This window comes from Petromyzon marinus, chromosome 53 (assembly GCF_048934315.1).
Source record: "Petromyzon marinus isolate PM22_M1 ecotype Great Lakes invasive population chromosome 53, UKy_Petmar_22M1.pri1.0, whole genome shotgun sequence".
NCBI lineage: Eukaryota > Metazoa > Chordata > Hyperoartia > Petromyzontiformes > Petromyzontidae > Petromyzon > Petromyzon marinus.
This window is the reverse complement of record NC_133719.1, coordinates 6054282-6070364: the sequence shown is the minus strand read 5'-3', so window position 1 is coordinate 6070364 and position 16083 is coordinate 6054282. Positions and strand designations below refer to the sequence as shown.

General features: G+C 53.7%; 1 protein-coding gene across 1 annotated transcript in view; it reads right to left on the bottom strand.

The window, feature by feature from the left end:
* LOC116953931 (thrombospondin-1-like) overlaps positions 1-16083 on the bottom strand; it is a 54731-nt gene that overhangs the window by 17801 nt on the left and 20847 nt on the right. Inside the window, exons 8-17 of the mRNA XM_032974255.2 lie at positions 15401-15577; positions 14289-14462; positions 12783-12910; positions 12018-12170; positions 11050-11268; positions 9439-9546; positions 6176-6335; positions 5208-5326; positions 4549-4783; positions 1670-1897 (exon numbers count right to left, since the gene is read on the bottom strand). Of these exons, the coding sequence (XP_032830146.2) occupies positions 1670-1897; positions 4549-4783; positions 5208-5326; positions 6176-6335; positions 9439-9546; positions 11050-11268; positions 12018-12170; positions 12783-12910; positions 14289-14462; positions 15401-15577 (1701 nt within the window). The remainder of the gene's footprint in view (positions 1-1669; positions 1898-4548; positions 4784-5207; positions 5327-6175; positions 6336-9438; positions 9547-11049; positions 11269-12017; positions 12171-12782; positions 12911-14288; positions 14463-15400; positions 15578-16083) is intronic.

Sequence of the window (16083 nt, the reverse complement as noted above, 5' to 3'; positions counted from 1 at the left end):
TTGAGTCGGTGGTGGGGCTGGATTTTGTTTTTGGCGGAAGGCGCGGGGGGGGGGGGGGTACGCTAAGGTGGAAATCATTTTAAAAAATCCATTCGTAAAAAGTGATCAAATCCTCGTAGAGATGACAGAAGAATTATAGGCAAAAGATATATACACGTTTCACGTTAATTAGTTTAACAAGGCGAGGATAACCCAAGAGAACAGGACAGAGTCGCATTTGAAACGGTCACCTGGGACACCAGTCTGATATTGTGCGGTGTATAATCCCAATTGAGTAAGTGGCCGGTCATTTTCTAAATTTGCCAAGTATAGTGAGATGAGTGCATAGAGATGAAGGCAATATAGATATGGGAGAGATTAACTTATTAGGACTTGAATTTGAGAAGATATTTGATAAACCCCTATTTACTTCCTGAATCTCGGGGCCCCTTGAGCTAATTGGGATCCTAAGCTTTTACTAGGTTTGTGTATGCCTAGTGCCACCAATGCTTTGGTTTGGAACTCGTCAACATCAGGAATGCTCTCGCACACACACATACACATGTGCAAAGACAAGAGACCCCCCCTCCCCAACGTATAGCCTTAACAGACTGTTGGAGCAAGTGCTGTTAGCGAGCACCTATCAAAGCCGGCACACCGCACGAGGGTGTGTGCGGCTAGGACCACGCCCGGCCGCCTTTGTCTCCCCAGTACTAATGTTTACACACCGCACCAGGTACTCATACGAGGTTGAGTCAACCTAAGGGAGGCCCAGGACTGGTTAAGATATTCGTCACTGTTATTGGTCGTGAGTGAGAATGGAACTTAGGTCATGGAGTTCGCAGCACTGTGCGCTAATCGCTACTCTACGACTCTGCACAACACTACACACGCGCATATGCACACACACAGACCATACACTCAACCGCCAATCGCCGCCATGTGGCGGTGACGTCACCACGACGCTTGTGCCAGGCCATGTGCATCTTGAGGCCACGTGAAATGTCGAACGCCCGCTGGCAGGAGGTCACGGGGCAGACCCAGGTGCCACGGGTCGACTGACTGAGACGACTGAGATGACTGGCTGATGCACCACCTGTGCCCCTCTACTGTGCCAACTTGCTGTGCTTTAGCCACCCGGCGTTCCGCTTGTTGTTGTGAGCGTCGCTCCTCCGCCCTCCGTTGTTGTTGGAGGGCGACTGCCTCCAACTGCCCAGTAGCGTCCTTCACGAGCCTCTACCACTGAGGCCGATCTTGACACCACTGGTACCAGTCATCGGCAAGTTCACTCAGCTCCACGTCCTCCTGTACCACATCACTCCATCTCTTCTCTAGCCCGTGCCGAGCCCGTTTTGCCCCCTCGATCCAACCGAACAAAAGCTGTTTAGGCATGCGGTGGCTGGGCATGCGGGCTACATCACCCAGCCAACGTAGCCTTGCCTGCCGGAGGAGCTCATCGATGGGACTTTGCCCACATCTTTCAAGGATTTGTGAGCTCCTCACACAATCCAGCCTGGTTAAACCCAGGCCAGCCTACATGTTTCTAACCGGCGAAGACGCTCCATTAGTGGGGGTCCACGTTTCGCAAGCGTAGAGAAGGGAGGGAATGACCGTGGCCGAGAAGACCATACACACACAAACACACAAACATACGCACGCGTACACGCACATGCGCACGCATCGCACGTACCAATGGCGAGCCCCGGGTCGCAGTTGACCTCCTGCACGAGCTCCTTGCCCTGGTGGCGCACCACCCAGTTGGGGTCGATCTGCGAGGTGCCTGTGGGGTCGAGCGGCACCATCTGGAAGCGCTGGAAGTCCGTGCTGGTGATGGCGAAGTTTTCCGGGCACACGTCCTCGGTATCCGTCACGTTGTCGTTGTCAAAGTCGGACCAGCAGATGTCCCCGCGGCCGTCACCTGGGGACGGGACACGGCAAACGCGTCAAGTTTCAAGTTTCATTTATTAGGTATAACCCTGTGAGCCATGCGGCTCGTGAGTCGGGTGCTAAACGGGGGAGCAACGCTGCTCTGCGCTCAAGGTCAAAAGGTCGAAGCGCGACAGCACCACGTCGCAAAAAAAACGCTATCTGCCCGTCCGCCAAATCCCGCAGCTATTGCCGCACGGTTGCCTCCGTACGGCGTGAAAGACAAAGATCCCCCATATAGCCTTAACAGACTGTTGGGGCAAGTGCTGCTAGCGAGCACCTATGAAGGCCAGCAAGGCACACGAAGGGGTGGGTGGCCAACACCACGCCCGGTCGCCTTTGTTTCCCTAGTGGGGATGTTTACACACAGCACGAGGTTCTTATTTGAGGCTGAGTCGACCTAGGGGAGGCCCGAGACCTGTTCAAATAATCGTTTCTGGTGCGGGCCGTGAGCGAGAATCGAACTCGGGTAGCCGGGTTTGTAGCGCAGCGTAGCGCTAACCGCTGTACTGCTCCTCCCCAGTTCAACACGCGTACGTACACACACGCGTACACACATGCGTGCACACACGCGTACACACATGCGTACACACATGCGTGCACACACGCGTACACACATGCGTACACACACGCGTACACACATGCGTACACACACGCGTACACACACGCGTGCACACACGCGTACACACATGCGTACACACACGCGTGCACACACGCGTACACACATGCGTACACACACGCGTACACACACGCGTGCACACATGCGTGCACACATGCGTACACACATGCGTACACACACGCGTACACACACGCGTACACACATGCGTACACACACGCGTACACACATGCGTACACACACGCGTACACACATGCGTACGTACACACATGCGTACAGAGACAAGAACTTCCCTGACGGCATCCGACCATCTGCTGTTAGGTCATCCCGTCCCCTCGGTTGTCGGAATCGTGGCGACCACTCCGACGGCTGTCTTGCTAGCTGGCCCTCTGCCGTTCTCGCCGCACGTGTGTCCCACCAGTAGAAGACGTCTCGTCTGAGTTTTGCGACATTTTCCTGCCATGTTCCCTTCCGGACTTCTTTGCATTGCACATTCCGCCGCCTCTGCCATAACATTCCCGGCAATCCGTCTCGGACACCTGTGCTCAGACGCTTTATTTTGGAGCTGCTTACCGACGATATCCCCAAATTGGCGTGAACACAGGAACGCCGCCTTGCTATGTCGCTTAGAACACCGCGAGAGTCTAAAACGATCGCACACTCTCCGTACCCTCCGGTGTGAGCTCAGTCGCGGTTTTTGTCGTATTTGGTTGTTAACCCAGGGCTTCCTTCAAAAAAAGAGGCTCTCGGTCTTAAATAATAATTGATGATGATGATGATGACACGCATGTGTTTTAGTTTAGGATGTGTGAGTGGATCATTTGCCACATCCCTCACTTGAAAATGACCCAAATTTAAAACCACAAAAACTCATCCTTACGCAATGAACATCGCTCATGGGCTCTGAGCAAAATAAATAACGAATCTCTAGAGTCAGTCACTGGGTGTGCACGTGCATGCGTGTGTGCATGCATGCGCGTGTAAGTGTTGGCACCCCAGTACGTATTTATATATGTGCATGTATGTGCGTATTGAATGAGCGCAGAGTATTTGTTTTACACATATATATGGAGAGTGGTGGCGCAGTGATTAGAGCACTACACTACAGACCCGGGGACCCCAGTTCGATTCCCGCTCACGGCCACCACCGGTGACAATTGTCTGAAGCGGTTCTGCGCCTCCCCTAGGTCGACTCAGCCTCAAATTAGTACTCGGAGCCGTGTGTAGTGAACATCGCCACTGGAGGTACAAAGGCAGCCAGGCGTGGTACTGGCCACTGACCTCCTTGTGTACCGTGCTGGCCTTCATAGTTGCTACTCACTAACAGCACTTTCCCCAACAGTCTGTTGAGTCTATACGTGGGGGGGATCTCTTTCTTTGTTTGTGTGTGAACACGCATTGAAGACGCACCAAGAGGTCAGCCCTGCACCATAGACTCAGTGTTGAGTCTACGGTGCAGTGCTGAGCCTATGGGTAGCAGTGTTGAGTGTACGGCCAGTGTTGATTCCATGGGCAGTGTTGAGTCTATGGGTAGTGTTAAGTTTACAGACAGTAAATATTGACTTAAAGCTTTCGTGATTGCAGGAATTAATATTCTTTGGGTCATTCGGTAAAGCCACGGAGATAGGTTCAAAGAAAATAACCAAAAACTACGACGTTTCGATCGCTTGTGCTGCGATCGAAACGTCGCCGTTTCTTGTTATTTTCTTTGAACCTATCTACGTGACTTTACCGAAAGACCCAAAGAATATCTACGGGCAGTGTTGAGTCCATGGGGCAGTGGCTGCTCAATGCACAGGGGAGGTTTATTCCAGTGGAGGGGTGCGAGGAAGGAGAAGGACCCACCATGGGATTGAGCACAGGGATGTAACACGTGTGTGCGTAAAAACCGGAGCGCCCGGAGAAAAACCCACGCCTTGCACGGGGGGGTGGGGGGGGGGGGTGGGGGGGTGGTAACAGATGAACGCACACAGTTGAGGGGGGCGAGGGGGGGCGAGGGGGGCGAGGGGGGGCGCATCGCCGCTGACCGTTGGAGTCGAGCTGGTCGGGGTTGGCGACGAGGCGGCAGTTGTCGCGCTCGTCTGGAACGCCGTCGTTGTCGTCGTCGTGGTCACAGGCGTCTCCGATGCCGTCGCCGTCGTGGTCGGCCTGGTTCGAGTTGGGGATGTACGGGCAGTTGTCGAGGTTGTTCTGGTGGCCGTCCTCGTCGATGTCCTCGTTGCTGTCGCACGTGTCGCCCACCAGGTCCGAGTCGGAATCGCGCTGCCGGCCAAGCCGAGGGTAAGGGTTGGTTGAGGTGGGTGGGTTGGGTGGTGGGGTGGGGTGGGTGGGGTGGGGTGAGTGGGTGGGTGGGGTGGGGTGGGTGTCGGGGTGGAGGGGGGATTACACAGAAATCAACAATCGCGTAATAGAAATAAAGGAGCAATTGTCAACGCGTTAAGTGATAAGTGAAACGGGTGCAGGGTTGCGAGGGAAAAAAAACACAGGGATGATGGGCTGAGTCAACCATTAAACAGGGATTCGAACCCGTGGCCTCCCGCTCGACCGATGAACCGCCTGGCCGGTGAGCTACGGAGTCGAACAACGTCGACTTATCTGTCGATAAACCGACGGCGAGTATGATGGAAGCTCGCCCGGAGCCAGCGCATGCGCAAACTCCGTCTCCGGCGTCGCCCGGACCCCTCACCTGGTCGGGGTTGTACTGCAGGGGACAGTTGTCGCACATGTCTCCCACGCCGTCCGTGTCGAAGTCGCGCTGGTCGCTGTTGTACACGTACGGGCAGTTGTCGCCCTCGTTGAGAACGCCTGCGAAGGGAGTCCCCCGTTATGCCGCTGCGCCGTCAGGCCTCCGACGGGGCCGGCTGTTGCTGGCCGCCTGTCGTTGTATGGACCCCCTGTGCCCAGCGACCCTTTTTTTTAATTTTATTTTAAACAAAGCCGAAAGTGGCAAACCCGAGTGGCCGCTCTTTGCAGTGAGAGGCGAATCGCCTTGTCTACGGAAGTGGCTGCAGTCTCCGCTGGAAACCAACGCCGGTGGTTTCTGACCATGCGGTTACTCGTTTTATGAACCCTGCACGCATGATGGGGCTGAATTGACTAAATTTGCCAAATTCGCTACATTACAACGCAAATTACTAATTTGGCCATCATTATCACCTACTGGCAAACTACTCCCCACTTTGTAGCAGCGAGAGGGGGGGTGGGGGGGAAGAGTCACATTGTGCCACGCAGGGACAGCTGCCACTGGTGGTGGGGGTGCCCTTCAAGTGTACTTAGAGTATTTGACCGCTAGAAAATTCCACGTGATAAGCCCACTTCATTGAGCTATTTTTTGTTATAGCCAGGTCGCTTCTGAAAAAGCGCTACATAGCGCAGTGAGCCTTACCTGGTAAGATAAACAAAGTTTAGTTAGTTTAAATCTTGACTTAAAGCTCTCGTGACTGCAGGAATTCATACTTTTTGGGTCTTTCGGTAAAGTCACGTAGATAGAAAAATTATGAATTAAAAAAAACACACAATTATCTATCATTTTTCTATCTACGTGACTTCAGTAAGTTTAGTTTATGTATGTTGAACTTCTTTCGCACCGTACGTATCCACCCGCGCCAATCGGAGGTGCCCCCCCCCCCCCCCGAGCATCCGGGGGAAACTCACTGTCTCCATCAATGTCGGGCGAGCACGCGTCTCCCACGCCGTTGCGGTCCGTGTCGCGTTGGTCGGCATTGGGGCGTTCGGGGCAATTGTCGCAAAGGTCACCGACGGTGTCGCGGTCTCTGTCGTACTGCCGCGGGTTGAACAGCATCGGGCAGTTGTCCTGTGGCACGCACCGAAGGGAGCAGGGGTGGGGTGGGGGGGGGGTTCGGCCTCGTTCTAGATCAAAGTTCGCCGCTCGTCTCCGTCGGTCTGGAACGCTAGGCCAGAGGGTGACCTGTGGTCTCTCTGCACGGATTATAAAGATGGGTTGTCCATTCGGAAGCCAATGGCTGGTGCCCTGAGAACGATTGTTTAAGGGCGCTTTACACAAAATGTGTTCCAGTTTTACCTACCACACAGAATCTACGACGGCCCTCGCCCTCATCCCCAGCAGGATTGCGGGCGGGTCAATGAATCAATCGGGCGACGCGGCCTTAGCTTGGCAACTCGCGCAGCAATTGCATCATTGCAAAAAAAACGTAAGCGCTCACGCGTGACGAAACGTCGCCTTGACGGTTATTCAAGGCCGGATGCGTAATAGAAAAAAAGGTTTTTCGGTGTCATCAAAAACGCATTTGAGAAATTTCCAAAACACGTCAATTATATATCTAACTCTCTCTCCCCGCCTTTGACGACACGAGCGGGAGGAAAAGAGCGCCGCGGGGTTTGACCGTATTCGCACGGTCACGCGCCGCGCAGACACCACACCGCCACCGTGACATAGGACGGCGCTTTGGGCAAGCTTCGCATGCATTGTACGTCGAGCGAGTTCAGGGCAGAGGTAATTACGGCTCACTCGGGGAGTCGAAGTACAATAACACAACGTGGGCGAGAGAGGGAGAGAGAGCGAGGGAGAGAAAGTCGACGTAATTGTAATCACATGTTCTCGTCGCGCTCAACCTCACTCCTAGATGTTTGGCCGTCGTGTAGCAACGTAAGTAAAGTCACACAATGCGAAATGTATCCTATGAGCGGCCAATGTTGATGCTTTTCCAGGCCCAGGGCTACCTGACCGAGTAGACGTCGCTTATAAATATATGCGCGGTAATTCTGTTTTACACTGAACGGCGGTCGCAAGGTTTACAATAAAATCTGGTAACCCAGCAGCATTTGCTTGACTCTGCTGATGAGACCCAGAAGGTTGAAACTAATCCAAGGTTTTCTTGCTGGAACAAATGCACCTGGATAATATGGGTCTGACTGACGGGCGAATGCACAGTTTATTGGCTACGTGAAGAGACAGAGAATGGAGTTTTGCTCATATTCACTTAAAGCGTATGCATCTCAAACCCTCACGGTTGTTTAAATGCAATGGGAACCGTGTATGCCGATTTCACACTCGTTAGGAGGAGTCATCAGCACCGGTAGATGAGCACACACTGTTACCCTCTCTTGACATTTGCTTGGGTCTCTGCCTACAACACAGCACAGCGCTCTTGTCCACACTGCGGGGGCATTTGTGTGGATAAATGTAAGCAGATGTATCGTCAAAAAAATGTAAGCTACGTAGCTCGGTCGGCATGCCCCCCGCCCCTCCCATCCAATCTTCCCCCCCCCCTTCGTAGCCTGGCGAGTCTCTATCCAGGAGGTGCATTTGCACCACCTGGTACACTTAACAGCTGGACCCTCCATGAGGTTAAACATCTGGGGAGGGGGTGGGGACTTCGAGGCCAATCCGTTTGGAAACCTCCACGTGCAGGCCAAACAGCAAAACAAATCCACGGTCATAGTCGCTCAGGTGAAAGAAAAAGATGTGGGCCAAGCCTGGTTGGCAAAACCCAAACCCCCCCCCGTGCACACCACACGGGAAACCTCATGCCAGAAAGGATGTTAGGAATTTATTACAAAACAAATCAATTTCGAGGGAGTTTACTCGGCATATATGAATGTGCAAACAAAGTAGAGAAATAATCGGTTGAAATGCGTACTTGGATACATGGATCAATGAATGAATGCTTGAATGAATGGATGATTTGAGTGCATAATTAATGATTCGATGAATGCGTGCGCAAACGAATGGACAAATCCATTGACACGTGAATAAGTGAATGCACCCATTCACTTATTCAGGTGTTGCAGGTGTCTTTTAGCCGCGCACAACAAAATATAAAGAACGTCGCATTGACGCCCACGACGCCAAGAGTGGCTGATTCCCTGGCTCACAGCGCCGAGTTTGTCGATTGGGGCAACGGCTGCTTTGACATCATCAAGGTCGCACTCATTACACACGAAGTGCTTGCCACAAATGAACCGCAATACCTCGCTGGTCTCGTCAAGGAGCATGAACCACCATCATCAGGCGAACTGCGGTCATTCCTTGAAAAGCAGCTGCTTTTGGCTCGCCGACGAACAAAGGCGGTCACCGCATCGCACGGCGTTTTCAGATGCGCTTCTGCGGCCGTCTCGAACGCTCTTCCTTCTAATGTCAGGAAACCACCGGAGGTCTGCGCTTATAAATCATCAAGATTGGAAACTAATTTTTTTACAACTGCTTTCTGTGTTTAGTTTGCTGTCCTTCCCCTGCACCTCCAATTACTACAATACACACTACACTACGCTACACACTATACTATTACACTAGTATACACGACACCACTATACTGTACTACATTGAAATCTAATTTCTTTAGAACTGCTCTGTGTGCTTCGTTCGTTGTCCTTCCGCCGCACCTCCAATTAGCACGCTTGGCTACGTACAGCGCGAGAGAAGTTCAACCATAACAACAACAACAACCGCCATTCGCCACTAAGTGGTGGTGACGTCACCACGGCGCTTGTGCCAGGCCATGTGCACCTTAAGGCCACGTGAAGTGTTGAACGCCCGCCGGCAGGAGGTCACGGAGCAGACCCAGGTGCCACGGGTCGACTTACGACTGGCTGATGCACCACCTGTGCCCCCCTACTGTGCCACTTGCTGTGCTTTAGCCACCCGGCGCTCCGCTCGTTGTTGTGAGCGTCGCTCCTCCGCCCTCCATTGTTGTTGGAGGGCGACTGCCTCCAACTGCCCAGTAGCGTCCTTCACGAGCCTCCTCCACAGAGGCCGATCTTGACACCGCTGGTACCAGTCCAGCAAGTCCACTCAGCTCCACATCCTCCTGTACCACATCACTCCATCCCTTCTTCAGCCCGTGCCGCGACCGTTTCGCCCCCTCGATCCGGCCGCATGTACACACACACGTACATCACGCATTGCTGGCGCACAGAGAGGAGGAGGAGGCACTCACCCTGTCATCGGGATATCCGTCATTGTCGTCGTCGTTGTCGCAGGCGTCGCCAAAGCCGTCCTTGTCGTGGTCCTCCTGCCCGGAGTTGGGCAGCTCGGGACAGTTGTCCTGTGGACACAACGGGGGCGGGGCGGGGGGCACACATGGTGCGTGGTTGTGGTGGTTGCGGTTGTTGTTGTGATTGTTGTGGTTGTTGTTGTTGTTGTGATTTTGCCTTTGCTCTGCTAGCGTGAGAAATACACGACGGACAATTCAATTTTCGAGAGTGCGACCCACGTTCAGGTCGTGGTAAGGTCATGGTTGGTGTTATTTTTCGGGTGGGCATTCGGGTTGTGGTTAGAGTTAGGGTCAGGGATGAGGTTAAAATCAGGATTTAGTGCAGGCTAATGTTAGAGTTGGGGTTAAGGTCGGTTTTAGGGTTAGTGTTAGGATTAGAGTAATGGCTACAGACAGAGGTGGGGTTGTTATTCGGATTGTGTTGAGTGTTATGACCTAGATTAGGATCCAGTTCAGGATCAGCACTAAGCTCACGGTTAGTTTTCAGCGTGGGGGTTAAGTCTGATGCCACGGCTAGAGCCAGGACGATGGGATCAAAGCCAGGCTCGATCTTAAACCTCCCCGCTAGGGTCAGGCATGTGGGTCAAGGAGGTCGGTGTCAGAGGCCGGGTGTCCCTGACCGCCAAAAAAAAAAATCCGCAGACTTCCTGCAAAAAAATCCGCAAACTACCTGCTGGATCTCCTCTCTGTTTCAAAGAACAAATTTGACCTCAGGTCTTCGCTCATTTACCAGCTTCACATTCCCTATTGCCGTACAAAAACTGGAGGAAGGGCCTTTGCTATTGATGCCCCCAGGGTCTGGAATGCTATTGCCAATAAACTGCAACTTGAATCACTACCTATGAGATATGCACTTAAAACTGCTCGAGGAGTTGTACACCCCTATTTGCCACTGCTATTCAGTGGTCTAAAATAAAATAATATGTTTCGCTCCGGATGACTGCTGCAAAGTATTATCTGTATTTTGATTTAGTGTGCTGATCTTAAAGGTGCATTGAAAAATTTGATACTCCGACTGATGCTCCTGTTGTTGTGGAGTGACTCATGCAGCCAGCTATGGCTCTAGGGTTTGGTGTTACATGTTGTTTATGTCGTTTATTGTGAAAATTCGGTCACAGTTCCTATGATCACTGTTACATTACTTTTATGGCTTTATTTTGGTGATGTCAAAAACGTTTTTTGGTTTGGCCATGTTTGTTTGTTGTAGTACGGAGTTAGACTGATGGCCTTAATCTAAGTTGTCTTGTGGTTGTTGTTGTTGTTTGACTTGCATCCCACTGGGATTTTTGCACACAGCGTTGGTGTACGGTGCTTTTCAGGAATATTTTGCTGTTTTTTCCTGGATTTTCTGTTTGCACAGTCGCATAGTCACTTTAAGATGTTTTCTTGTTCATGTTTTTGTTCTTGTTTGTTTGTTGCGGTTTCACCCGATTCAAGAGCCGAATGGCTCACAGGACTACACCAAATAAATGAAACTGAAAACCGCCAGCGAGGGGTGTTGGGGGTGTTGGGTGGGTGGGTGTGGGTGGGTGTGGGTGGGTGGTGGGGGCTCACCTTGAGGCAGTGGTAGGTGGCGTTGGCCACGCAGGGCAGCTCCTTGTTGGGCCACCCGTCGAGGTCTATGTCCTCGCCGCACACGAAGCCGTTGCCGGCGAACCCCGTCTTGCACTCACAGCGGAACACGAGCTCCGTGTGCACGCCCAGGTACACGCAGTCCGCGTCCACGTGGCAATTATGGCTCCCGTCCTCGCATGGGTTCTTGGGCTCGCACACCTGAGACACGGGGATGGGGGGGTGCAGGGCGAGGGGGGGGGAGTGTCTCACGCAGGGCAGACGGTCCCGGATGCCCGGCGATGGTGGCCCGGGCAGTGTGTACGTACGTTGAATGGCCAGTGTGTACGTACGTTTAACTTCTTTCGCACTGTACGTAGCCAACCGCGCTAATCAGAGATGCGGGGGTAGGACAACAAACTTAACACAAAAAGTATGCCACGTGAGGCCACCCCCTAATTCATTTATTCATTCGCGAAAACAATTATTGCGGCTTTCTTTTGTGTAAGGACCCCCCCCTGAGTGGCTCTGACATTCGTGCGATGCAAGACCCACTCCCGAAGAAGTCACTCATTTGAGGCTGAGTCAACCTAGGGGAGGCCCAGTAGTGGTTAAAATATATTCGTCACTGGTGTTGGCCGTGAGCGGGAATCGAACTGGTGTCACCGGGTTCGTACTGATCCCCCAACACAAAGACAAATATCCCCCGGAAAGCCTTAACAGGCTGTTGGGGAAAGTGCTCTAAACGAGCAGCACCATTGAACGCTGGCATGGCACATGCCCAACAAAGACAGAGATCACCCGCAGAGCCTTAACAGGCTGTTGGGGCAAGTGCTGTTCTCTAGCAGCACCTATGAAGGCCGGCATGGCACACGCCCAACTGCCACACGCACGCAGAGGGGCACGAGCGGCTAGCCCCGGGGGGGGGGGGGGGGGGGGTGGTCGATTGAGGGAGGGGGGGGGGTGGCTACCTGCTTATTGGTCTTTGCGTCCTCCAGCCCGAGACCCTGGGGCTGGGTGCCCGAGTAGCGCGGGGGGCACGGGAGGCACTTGAATCCCGGTTCCAGGTTGGTGCAGCGCGACGCACTCGTCGTCGAGAAGCAGACATCCGGCACCTCCGTGCACTGTCGGCAGGAGAGAGAGAGGGAGAGAGAGCGGCAGCGGCGGCGTGGTCAGGTGGGAATGCGAAGCCGAAGCCGTCGGGAGACAGCGGCCGGGGGTTTTGCCGAGTCACTTCCTTCGCGCCGTACGTAGCCGACCGAGATGATCGGAGGCGCACGAGCGGGGGCGGGTGGGAGGGAAAGGACAACAAATTGAACGCAAGAAAGCACTCCTGAAGACAAGGGGTTTCCATTCTAGGTGATTTTAAAATGCAGAGCTCCAGTGGTTTTTCTCATATCGGGAGAAAGAGTGCAAATCGTTGTTGTTGTTGTTATTATTATTACTTATTGCAAGGGGCGGGGTGGGGTAGTTTTCACGGGATGAGCAACTCACCTCATATTCTTGGTTCTTTCGGTAAAGTCACGTGGATAGAAAATAAAAAATTAAATGTAAAAATAATCAAAAATAATTATCCCTGCCTGATGAAGACCGCTTGTGTTGCGATCGAAACGTCGTGGGTATTTTGCTTTCGTTGTTTAAATAGAAAAAAAAAATAACCTACGTGACATTACCCGAAAGAACCAAGAATGTGAATTCCTGCGGTCACGAAAGTTTCAAGTCAAAATTCAACTCACCTCGTCGATGTCCTCGCAGTGCAGGCCATCGCCACGGTAACCGAGCGGGCAGGCGCCGCACTTCCACGAGCCGTCCACGAAGCTGATGCACGTGCTTCCCGCGAAGCACGGGTTGGAGAGGCAGCCGTCTTGCGTGGGGGGAAAAAAAAAGTCTCGCGTCAGCCAGGCTCGGCGAGTCGCAGATAATTATGATGATGGCAATCTGTAACCGGCCGGTCGTCGGCACAGCGGAATGTTTCACGGTCGAGCGAAGTCCGCGGCCTTTGCCACGTGGTTTTCACCCAATGGTCGAACTGCACGGGTAATTTTCAAACTTGGCCACATTTTTGACGCCGGAACATAACGGGGCTCCCCTTTGGGTTAGATCGCGTAAATACATAAATGCGTCGTTAAACCTGCCACCACCCGACACAGCCAATCAGTGAGGTTTGCCACGTAAACAGAACATGCCAATTCGTTACTTGTACAGCACGAGTGAAAAGTGTAGTGTATAGTGTAGTGTATAGTAGTGTATAGTGTAGCGTATAGTATAGGGTACTAGTACAGCACACCGGTGTGCTGGAGAGCCAAGCCACAAACATTTACAATCTGAGTACGACGTTTCGTCAGTAATTACAACTAGCTTCATCAGGCGACAGCCAAATATGGCTGCTGCCTGATGATGTGTCGCCTGGTGGCGGGTTTAACGACACATTTATATATTTAAGCGCTCTAACCCAAAAATAAAAAAAAAATAAACCTGAGTTATTGATATTAGGGCTGCCTTTGGTATTCGATCAACTTCACGGGATTCTTCGAAAGCCACCTTTGTGGCAGACGGCGGGAATGTATTTGGTCCACACACCCGCAGGCATTAAACGGGGCGCCCGCCCGGTGCCGAACCGCGAACCTCCGCAAACCCAGCGGCAAAAGCGCTGCCGCTCGGGACGCGTCACCGCCTGCCAAGCAGTAGGCGTTGAGCAAACTACGGCGGAGTGCGCAGCAGTGCATATGTGGACAAGGTGAAGAGAAAGGGAGTGGTGGATCGCAGGCCATCCATCATCCGTCCATCCGGCTCTCCATCCAAAGAAATGGGATGGGTGTAAGCGAAACAACGTGGGAACTCAACTAAAACTAAATGATACTATTTTTTTTATTTTACCAGGTAAGGCCCACTGAGCTATATAGCTCTTTGTCAGAATTGACCTGGCCACAAACGATAGCTCAACGAAGTGGCTTATGTGGAAATGTATAGCAACTAACTACTCTAAACGCACGTCCATTTTAAATGTAGAGGGAAAAACCGGAGTACCCAGAGAAAAATCCACGGGACCACGGGGAGAGAGAGAGAGAGAGAGACACGCAAACTCCAAATATACAACAGGCATCAGGGTCGGGATCGAACCCACGACCTCCGGCACACCAGGCGATGTAGTTAACATCTCCGAGCCACCGTGGCGACGAGGGCAGAGACGACGAGACGGGAGACGAGCGGCGAGAAGGGCGAAGCCGCCCGGCGCGTCTCACCGATGGGACAGTCCTGGGTGTTGCAGACGCCGGTGTCGGAGCTGAGTCCCACGCAGCGCCGCCCGCCGTGCTTGGGCTCGGGGTTGTTGCAGAGGCGCAGGCGCGTCCGCGAGCCCCCGGCGCAGGTCACGGAGCACGTCGACCACAGAGACCAGGGGCCCCACTGCCCGTCCACTTAGACACGGGTAACGCGCGGGGGGAGGAGGAGTGGGGGGGAGGGAGACACGTGAGACGTGTGCCAAGGACACGGGGTACGCACGGAGGCACACGATGTCTCACAGGGACACGCGGGAAGGCGCGGGGAAGACAGGGAAGGCATGAGACGTGTGCCAGGGACACGGGGGACGCACGGGGTAAACACGAGACGCACGAGTCACGCAAGACGACACCAGGGCACACGGGGATGGTTTGGGGGCACGCCGAGGCGTGTGCAAAGACGTGAGGCGTGCGAGACGTGCGGAGGGTTCGTTGAGCACGTGGGCTTCTGATTCGGTGCGTTCAGGCGTGGCCCTCGGTTAGGACAAAAGGTCGCATCTCAATCTGCTGCACAGACAAGGTTGGATGTGCAGTTGAAGGATACCGCCAAAGACACGGAGAGAGAGAGAGAGGTTTTGTTTCTCTAGGTGTTGCAGCTGGTGCACATGACGTGGCAGATGAGCAGCAACACAGAGGTACGGGGGGGGGTAAGGTGTGATTTGTAGTTCGTGTGCAGGTACTACAAGCAATTTTGCATCTCAGGATCGTGAGACCCGGCAACGGCTGATTGGGGGGTGGGGGGTGGGAGGCTTTCAATCCAGCAGTGGATTGATCATGGCTGATATGACGACGACGAAGGTTTGAGCCAAGGCATTTCCCAGGGAAGAGAAGCGCGTTCGTGGTCCGTGGAGACAAGTACCGGCGCTGACCGCGGAATTGTACGAGCAGGGGAATCTCAGCTGTGCGAGCGGCTAAAGAGGAGAGACACCCGGAAAGACGAGCGACCTCGCCCACAGCCGAGCGTAGCCATCGACGACGGAAAGGTCGCGGGATCACCGGAGCAGTTTGGGGGGGGGGGAGGGGGAGGGGGGGGCGGGGAGATCAGAGCGAGACGGTCGTTCTCGGCGCCCGCTCACCGGGGCAGGGCATGAGATTGCACTCCCTGGTGTCGCGCCCGCTGCCCGCGCAGTCCTCGCCGCCCAGCTGCGGCGTCGGGGAGTTGCAGAGCCGCATGCGCGTGCTGGAGCCCACGCCGCACGTCGCCGAGCACGAAGACCACGGCGACCAGTGGCTCCAGCCGCCGTCCTGGCGGACTGGCGCACGCCACGCGTGGAGAGGAGGAGGAGGGTGGTGGTGGTGGTGGTGGTGGGGCGGGGGGGACGAAAGAAGTTCAACGCACGTGCGGTCGTGTTCTCCTGTGACGCCGCGCGGTGTTTTCATGACGCAGATTGTGTGTATATATAGTCAACGCGCTGAATGTACTAGGGAACGCGTTTTAGTTTTTTTTATATAACGTGGATGCGAATTTGATATAACGCGGTCGAGTGAATGGAACGACATCACGCGAGTATGAATAAGCGGTTGTACGGCTGCCTCGGCGTAGCATCACACAAGGTGGGATGCTGCTGGATGCTTCTAGATGCTACCCACGTGCTTCGGTCTTTGTTCGGCCTGCATACGCACCGCACGGTGTTATCGCGGACTGTGCTTTACCCTACATCGTATATTGTTCACTATAACTAGATTTTCCCAGAAGGCGATGTTCTTCAGAAACGCAACGAGCACGTTATAGGCGAACAGACTGTACATACGTACAGAC